Source organism: Callospermophilus lateralis, chromosome 11, assembly GCF_048772815.1.
Source record: "Callospermophilus lateralis isolate mCalLat2 chromosome 11, mCalLat2.hap1, whole genome shotgun sequence".
Taxonomy (NCBI): domain Eukaryota; kingdom Metazoa; phylum Chordata; class Mammalia; order Rodentia; family Sciuridae; genus Callospermophilus; species Callospermophilus lateralis.
The window spans coordinates 35,047,200-35,055,991 of NC_135315.1; the positions used below are offsets into that span (position 1 = coordinate 35,047,200).

At 38.2% G+C, this 8,792-nt stretch overlaps 1 protein-coding gene and 1 pseudogene across 1 annotated transcript; one reads left to right on the plus strand and one right to left on the minus strand.

The window, feature by feature from the left end:
• Positions 1-1,953: 1,953 nt before the first annotated feature.
• Positions 1,954-2,190, plus strand: LOC143410491 (large ribosomal subunit protein eL39-like; the record flags this gene model as incomplete). Its single annotated transcript, XM_076871370.1, has 1 exon — positions 1,954-2,190. A coding segment is annotated over one exon (237 nt), but the record flags the coding sequence as incomplete, so codon positions are not given.
• An 856-nt stretch (positions 2,191-3,046) lies between these two features.
• On the minus strand, positions 3,047-3,174 carry LOC143411070 (small nucleolar RNA SNORA70; annotated as a pseudogene).
• Between the last annotated feature and the right edge of the window lie 5,618 nt (positions 3,175-8,792).

An 8,792-nucleotide genomic window follows, 5' to 3' on the forward strand; every position in this document is an offset into this window, starting at 1 on the left:
ACAGCCTTGATAAATATGTGTGCCATTTCCTATCATTCCTTATAGACCCAGCTTGTTTCTTCTCCAATGTCTCCTCTTGGAATTGCACCTGATTTTATTACCAGTTTTTATTCTAATTCACTGGGAATAAGACGATTTTGCTTTTGTTTCTTGGCCAAAAATCGCTTGAACCTGAAAGTTTTATGAGAAGACATGGTGAGAAACCAAATTCAGTGCTCGCACCACAGTGGCTGAAAAAAGGCGCATTGCCTTTTAATGCGAATGACTGTAACCCTGAGTTCCAGCTCCAGTACTGGGGCAGGGTGAAGATAATGACTGCAAATTTGGAAGTTTTGATTCTATGTGAAAGGAAACTAATTTTGAGTGTAGGATGTAACCGAATTGTCTGGGGGTAGAGCTGAATCCCCATATGTGAGCATTGGGTCTCTACTTCTATATCCTCAGAGCAGAAAATAGACTGGGAAGGCGTGGGGGAGAAATTTCATAGTCAATTCTTAGTGAAATGAGGATGTGGAGACTAGGTTTTCTCTTTGCCTCTAAGTGCTCCAGGACAGGTCCTTCTAATAGACTCCTTGCCTCTCAGTCACTTTTGTCAAGGTCTGCACAGTTAGCAAGGCTTCTAGGCACTGCATGCTGGAGTCACCTTTCCATCAACATTCCCATTGAAGCTTGGTTTGTCAGACAGGCCTAGGTCTCTTCTCTCCTTAAATTTTTGTTCTTAAAGAAGTTCTTCCATTCTATGATGTATCAAGATGATCAGAAATAACACAATAGGCCCAGTACACTAACCCCCCAGGACATAATTTATTTTTCCCTTTCTCCCTCAACATCACTACCCATTCAACCCCCACATTACTCTACTCCAAGCAGAATTCATATTGGACATTTTCTATTTTATTCACAGAACATGCACAAGTTAATAGTTTATCCAGATTCCATACTTCTACATGGCTCATTCTTTTTTTCTTTAATATATTTTTTTAGATATTTATGGATCTTTATTTTATTCGTTCATTTATATGCGGTACTGAGAACTGAACCCAGGGCCCCACACATGCTAGTCAAGTGCTGTACCACTGAGCCACAACTCTATCCCATGGATCATTCTTTTGAATGCTCTAGCTCAATCCTTCCCTTTTGATATATGTATACAGAAGGAGATGCTAATTTCCCATTTACTGGCTGGCTGAGCAGCCTCTGTGAAAAGTCTGTATTGATCTTAAGCATGAGTTCAGAAAAAGATTATCAATCCCAAACAGGCAAAAAAGAAAAATAGATTTATTAATCGGCAAAATGAGACTTATTAACCAGTAATTTGAGTGTCTATTTTTACTTGTATCTTGGGTTCTAACTGGAGAGGAAATAAATAATCTATAAACAAGTGGGCAAATTAAATAGATAAATCCATATCTGCTATGAAGAAAACAAACCATGGTGATATGCTCATGTGATGGGTGTGTGTGTGTGTGTGTGTGTGTGTGTGTGTACATGTGCCAGCACTTTCATGCACACTGGCTACTTTAAGGAAGTGATAGTTGCATTGAGTTTTGAATAACAAGAAGTTGCCGGCCACATGAAACCATAGAAGGAAAATGTTCTGGGCGGAAGGAACAGCTACTCCAAAAATCCTAAAACAGGGATAGGCAGGTTTGCTTGAGAAACAGGAAGGACAGGATGGCAACATCATATTGAAAACAGAGGAGATTAAAAAAATGGGAATCTAGCCCAATGTGGTGGCACACACCTGTAATCCCAGCAGTTCAGGAGGTAGGAGGGCACATTCAAAGCCAGCCTCAGCAATTTAGCGAGGCCCTGTATCTAAATAAAAGGGCTGGGGATATGGCTCAGTGGTTAAGTGCCCCTGGGTTCAATCCCCAGTACCAAAACAAAAACAAAAACAGATTATTTCAGGGCTTTTTCCTGTTGTCATGATGTGTGTGCTTGATTTCATTCCTCACTGTGTCTTCTCACAAGGCTTTCAGAATCAACAAATTCCTAACCAAGAAACAAAAGCAAAATCATTCCATTCCCCAATGGATTCAGATGGAAACTGATAATAAAATCAGGTACAACTCCAAGAGGAGACAGTGGAGGAAAATCAACCTGGGTCTACAAGGAATTCCACATGAGATACTGTATCATGTATTTATGCTGTATCATGGTCCTGATCAACTTTCCATATCAAGCTGAAAATATCATCACTGTTAGGACAGATGGGCATAGTTACCTGGGAAGCTAATCTTTCTTTAGGTATGAAAGCATCATAGTACCCAGTTCAGTTGGTTCAGTAATAAATATGTGAATCTTTGGAAAAATAAAAAAAAGGAACGAAATACAGTGGCATACGCCTAATTCCAACGACTTGGGATGCTGAAGAGGAGGATCACAAGTTCAAGTCCAACCTCAGCAACTTAGTGAGGCCCTAAGCAACTTAGTGAGACCCTGTCTTAAAATAAAAAGGACTGGGATTGTATATGACTGAGTGGTAAAGTTCAAACTCCAGTACCAAAAAAAAAAAAAAAAAAAAAAAGATTTTAAGGATCCATTCTGTAAGCTCTCTCTGTTTGAGGCTTCCTAGCTTTGTTTAAAAGATTTCCAGAGTTTTTAAATGCTATCTTTGTTTTTTTGAAAGGAAGTAAAATTTATCAGTGGGCATGATTTAGGAGAAGGTATCACAGTGGAATTCTCATGAGTGCAGGGCCTACTATTTGACCAGGAAACTGCAATTGGGGAAGCATTTGACCCTATACACATCATTGATAAGCTGCTTCTCAGTAGCATCTTCAAATTCATCTGCATTAAACTTGGTAAACCCTACTTTTTTGAAATGTGGATCTCCTGGTAGCCATGGAAATAGAACTTGGCCCTATTTAGGGCCTCCATCATGTGCTGCTTGTTTTTCAGCTTGGTGCAGATGGATACTATGGCTTGGCCAAAGTAAATCCTTGCCACTGTGCCTTGGGGCTTCTCAAAGGCACCTGCATACCTGTCTGGATCCTAGATTGGGAAAAGCAGAAGATCAGAGGCATGACTGTACAATAGGAAGGACTGTCTCTAAGGTCCCTTAGGATAACCCATAAAAGCTGTGTATGCTACCAAAGAATCTACTGTATGCAGTCATTGCACACAGGGCCACCACAAGTTAAATAACGTGATTTGTCTCATTGACTATAGATAATTGTGGCCCTTAGGTTTGGGGAGAAAGAAACAGTCACGAATATACATATAAATAAATAAATGTGTTGGGGGGGCGGGCTAGAGCTGTAGCTCAGTGGTAATGTGTAAGGCTCTGGGTTTGATCCTCACCACCATGTTAAAAAAAAAAAAAAAGTAAAATAAAGGTATTGTGCCCACCTACAACTAAAAAAGTTGTTTTTAAAGATTAATATATAGGGCTGGATTTGTGGCTCAGTGGCAGAGCACTTGCTTCGTACCCATGAGGCACTGGGTTCGATCCTCAGCACCACATAAACAGAAGTAAACAAAATAATTTAACTAAAAATTTTAAAAATAGGGGCTGGGGTTGTGGCTCAGCGGTAGAGTGCTAGCCTAGCACATGTGAGGCCTTGGGTTCAATCCTCAGCACCACATAAAAATAAATAAATAAATAAAACAAAGATACTGTGTACAACTAAAAGAAATAAATATTTTTTTTTAAAAAATTAAAAAATATATTAAAAGAGATTAATATATATAACTATATATTTATTTTATAAAATTTTTACTTTTTCAAATAATAACAAACCTACTGCATTCTTGTTTGATATATGGAATTTTGGTTTAATAATTTTCCTGTTGGGGCTGAAATTGTGGCTGCGCAATAGAGCACTCACCTAGCATGTGCTGAGTGGTGCTGAGTTCGATCCTCAGCACCACATAAAGATAAAGTGGGGATTAAGTATTATGTGCTGCTGGAGAATGGACATACTAATTACTTACTTCCTGTCATTGCATAGGTTCATTACCTGACACTGCTCCCGTGCATTTTCCCAAAATATTTCGCCATTATAGTAGCTAATAACTTGGACAGCATAATAACATGAATTGGAACAATAAATATTTCTCTCTCTCTCTCTTTTTTTTCTTGGTATTGGGAAATTGAACCCATGGGCTCTTAACCACTGAGCCACATCTCTAGCCTGAATATTTTTCTATTAATGATTGTATCGTGATTTATTTTTAGGTGGGGCAGCAGAAAAGCCAAGAGTAAAAGGTGGTGAAGTAATCACAATATATTTTGGCTGGTTTTCATAATGGAGTAGATCCAACTGGAGGGCATGTTAACTCTCTGGGCTCGATCTAGTGATTATCAGGGGACTGCAAGCAAGTTAGTGCTCTCTATTGAGCTACTACACCCTCAGCCCTGGTTGTTATAATGTTAACCATACTAGTTTTGTCCACTAGGGGGCGTTTCCAAACTAGAATGCATAAAATTATGTCGCAAGATGTGCTCTTGCTTAACTGGATAATGTTCCAAAGTTGTAAGTTTGATATCTAGTTTCAGATAGGTGTGTCCTTTATGAAGAAACAATCCCCTAAGGATTGGGAGAAGTAGAGGGAGGGGGAGTGCTGGGGAGTGATACTGACTAAATTATATTGTTATATGGTGTTCATGTACAAATATGTAACAACAAATCCATCATTATGTACAACTATAAAGCACCAACAAAAAAATAAACTATTTGCTGGTTTCATAGAAAGTCCTAATAGTGCCATTAATGTTTGAATGAAAAGGAAAGCAATAAATGCCACGGCATAGAAAAAAATCCTCTTTAAGAACCCTTGTTAGTAGTATAGAAGAAATATGAATTGTTAGAATGTAATAGAGATTTCTGTTGCCAGCCCTTAGTGAGTTAGAGATTCAGGTGTCATCTAGGCTGACAGTAAACTTTTTATACAAAACTGACAGAGGGTAGACTTGGGGTTCTCAGAATGTGAGGGAGAAGAGGAGCCTATCAGGAGTAAAGCCTGTGATCTTAGAAATGAAAGGAATATATATATATATATATATATATATATATATATATATATATATATATATATGGCTACATTCAGATATAACAGTCTTGAAAAATAGAGAGGATGTTTGGGGCCTATCTAAGATTTTACAAAGGTGAGTTCAGTAGCTGGAATAATCTCTGAAGTAGTTTGATCTCCCTCAGAGAAAGCCACAGTTTGGGAATATATTAAAAGGTACCCTGTGAATCTAATAGTTATTCTGGCTATCCATTTAATGTCCATCTAATAAATTTGAAATGGTTAAAAAAAAAAAAGTACCCTGTGAAAACAGCAAATAGAAAGCACAGCTGAATGGAACTAGGGTGAGGTAATTGAGGTACTTATATGTACAATGTAAGTAAACAGGTGCTCACTCTCAGGATCCTGCAAGTTCTGGTGTGTATAAAATACAACTTTTCTATAATTCTCTCTGTGTGTAGTGGGTGGGGTTCTGTGTCAAACCCAGGGACTCATGCATGCTAGGCTCTATCACAGGCCTGGCCTATGCCTGCAGCCCCTTATCTACTTTCTTAATTTTTTTTTTTTTTTTTTTTTTTTTGCTTCATGATACACAAACAGCTTTTGAACTTAAGAACCAAAATGTACCATCTTTCATTCCTGACATTCCACAGTGATGTACTCACCCTTCACCCACTTTCCCAAAGCAATAGGAGGTTTAGAACTAATTCTTCTGGAAGAGTGTTGAAGAGTCTCTTGCCTATCATATGCAAAGCTTTGGTTTTGATCCCAGCATCACACAAAGAATAAACAACATAAAATTCAAATCTTAGGCTGGCTTTTTGAACACTGAACTGGTGTAGGAGAAATTTTTCAGTGGGTCCAGGAATATAAATAAAAGGAGAACTCACCCACAAAGCAGAAATTGCAACTCTAAGGAATAGGATGAAGCCACTATAACACCCACAGCAGTAGAGGTTTGTAGAAGCAGGAGAGATAACACTGCAGGGAAAACAAACTCTTCAACAGATGCCCATTGTAAGTATGTGGAATCAAACCCCAAACAAGAGTGGAGGCCACATCCTATGACTCTCCTCAGCACTTGGGTGTCAGGAATAGAGAAATCAAAGGTGTAATGGAAACTCAGAAGTTTTAAATACATGGAAATAACACTAAAGGAAAGTAGGAAGATGTAGTGAACCATTTACTACAGTTTTCGACTATTCAGTGTCAATCTCCCTTCTTTGGGGGTATCTATCTTTTGTATTCTTGGTGGAATTTTTTACCTTTTATATTCTTGGTGGAAAGATATTTGGGCTCATAACATCAATGCAACACTAAGGAATCAAAGTCAGAAAATGAACCAAGGCCAAGACAACGCAGGCCCAAAAAACAGGAATCACTGCAGCTGTCTTGTATCAAGAAGTGTTTACTCGTGTGCAGGTACAAATATGTAACAAATATGTAACAATGAATCCCACCATAATATATAATTATAATGCACCAATAAAAAATATGAAGACAAAAAAATGTTTACTGTCCCTGCTGTGGCCAGACACTAATACAACCCCTCTTATAAGTGAGTTCTGACCATCACTTCATCGTTTCATCACTTGTACAGCATTTAAATTCTGGGGTAGGAGCATTTGTTGGTCTTATGTTTTGGCTGCTGGAGAGAAGGGATCATTAAAAAAAAAAAAAGACAAAAGTCATGCAGGCGTTATTATCGTCAGGGACAAATGGAAGTTTATTTATGGGATAAATCTCTCTTCTGAGGCCATGTGAACCTTATAGTCATACTTCTTGTTGTGGGCCTTCTCCCAATTAAATTATTCTCATGTTCTTCTTGCTATTTTTATTATTTTGGTTATGGGATTGAAGCCAGGGGCTTTTTACTATTGAGCTATATTCACAGCCCTTTTTTATTTTGAGATAGAGTCTTGCTAAATCACTGAGGATGGCCTCAAACTTGTGATCCTTTTGCCTCAGACTTCCTATCACTGAGATTAAAGGTGTGTGCCACACCCAGCTTTATTTTATTTATTTATTTAGTTAATGATGCTGGGAATTGAACCCAGGCCCTTGTGCATTTTAGGCAAGTACTCTACCACTGAGCATACCCTCAGTGCCTCCCAGTTTAATTTTTTTAATTTTTTTTTTTAGTTGTAGATTGACACACAGTATCTTTATTTATTTTTATGTGGATCGAACCCAATGCCTCACACATGTGAGGCAAGTGCTTTACCACTGAGTTACAGCTACAGCCCCAGTCCCCTCCCAATGGAATTTTAATTTCACATATGATGTGCTCTAAATATCTGGAATGGACTGATAAAACTCTCAGCAGATCTGAAACAAAGAAGTTCTTGTGCCCCAGCAATGGGTACCTAGCCTTTAGATTAAGATTGCTACTACATTGCAGAAAAATCACTCTTGCTTGGAAAATGAAGTTTTGTAGTTAAGGAGATTGTGCAATATTTTCTTCTGCCCTTCTAGAACTCAGGAAATGTACAGGATTGGGCTGGAACATCCCAGGAAGAGCTGGAATAATCACCATGGGTCTTAATAGAAGATGGACAGAGCTGCGGTTATCCAAAAAAGAACCCTGACAATAAGCTTTCATCTGGATGAGCCCTTTTACACTCTGGTAAAGGAAGAATTGGGAAAGGAGAAATTTGAGGATTGTAATGTTTCTTTGGGAGAGAAGAAAGGAAGATTCATTTTGGGAACATCAATTTCTCTTCAAACATAAAGGCAAAGGATCACACTGTTAAATTTCAAGTATTATGAGCTTTAGAAAAATAACTGAAGCAGTGTTATTTGGGTGGCATTATCTAATATGCTAGATTTGAAAATGTAACAGTATTAAAAACGCTGTGACATTTCATTTTGTGTGTAATGTGGCTGATATAAAAAGTAAATGTTCTGCCTTGACCCATTTCAAAGGCTTCAGAGGCTCGTATCAAAGAGGCATTCATGACAGCCTTGAGAAGCAAGACAGCTTGTCTTATTTGCCCCAGACCAGTGTCCAGGAGGCCAACCCAGGATGTGTGGGAAGGACTTGTCCAATATTACCTTGATCTCCTCCCCTAGAATATTCATAGAGTACACTGTGTTCCTGAAAAAACTGATATAAAATTGTCAGCATAAGACAAATTCTAAAAAACTTGACTAGCTTTAAGTTGGAAAAGACACTAGAAAACATTAAAAACAAGAAACATTATGCATAAATTTTTTTTTTGTTTTTTTAGGCTATGTAATCACCATAAATAAAAACACACTCCAAATGATAATCCAAGAAAAATAATTTGCAAGTGTGTGTGTGTGTGTGTGTGTGTGTGTGTGTTATTAGGGATTGAATTGAGGGGTACTCTACCACTGCCCTACATTCCCAGTACTTTTTTTTTTTAGATGTAGATGGACACAATATCTTTATTTTTATTTGTTTATTTTTATGTTGTCCTGGGGACCGAACCCAGGGCCTCACACATGTGAGGCAAGTGCTCTACCACTGAGATACAATCCCAGCCCTTCCCAGTGTTTTTTTTATTTTTTACTTTGAAACAGGGTCTCCCTAAATTGTTGAGGCAGGACTTGAACTTGCCATCCTCCTTCCTCAGCTCCAGAGTGACTGGGATTACCACACCTATCCAATATTCTTTTATTATTATTATTTTTTTTGTGTGTGGTGCTGAGGATTGAACCCAGTGCCTCAGGCATGCCAGGCGAGCGCGCTACTACTTAAGCCATATCCCCAGCCCCCTATCCAGTATTCTTAACTGATGTTTGAAACATTACAAGTTCTGTGAGGAGGAAGAAAAAGACATAAATAAGGA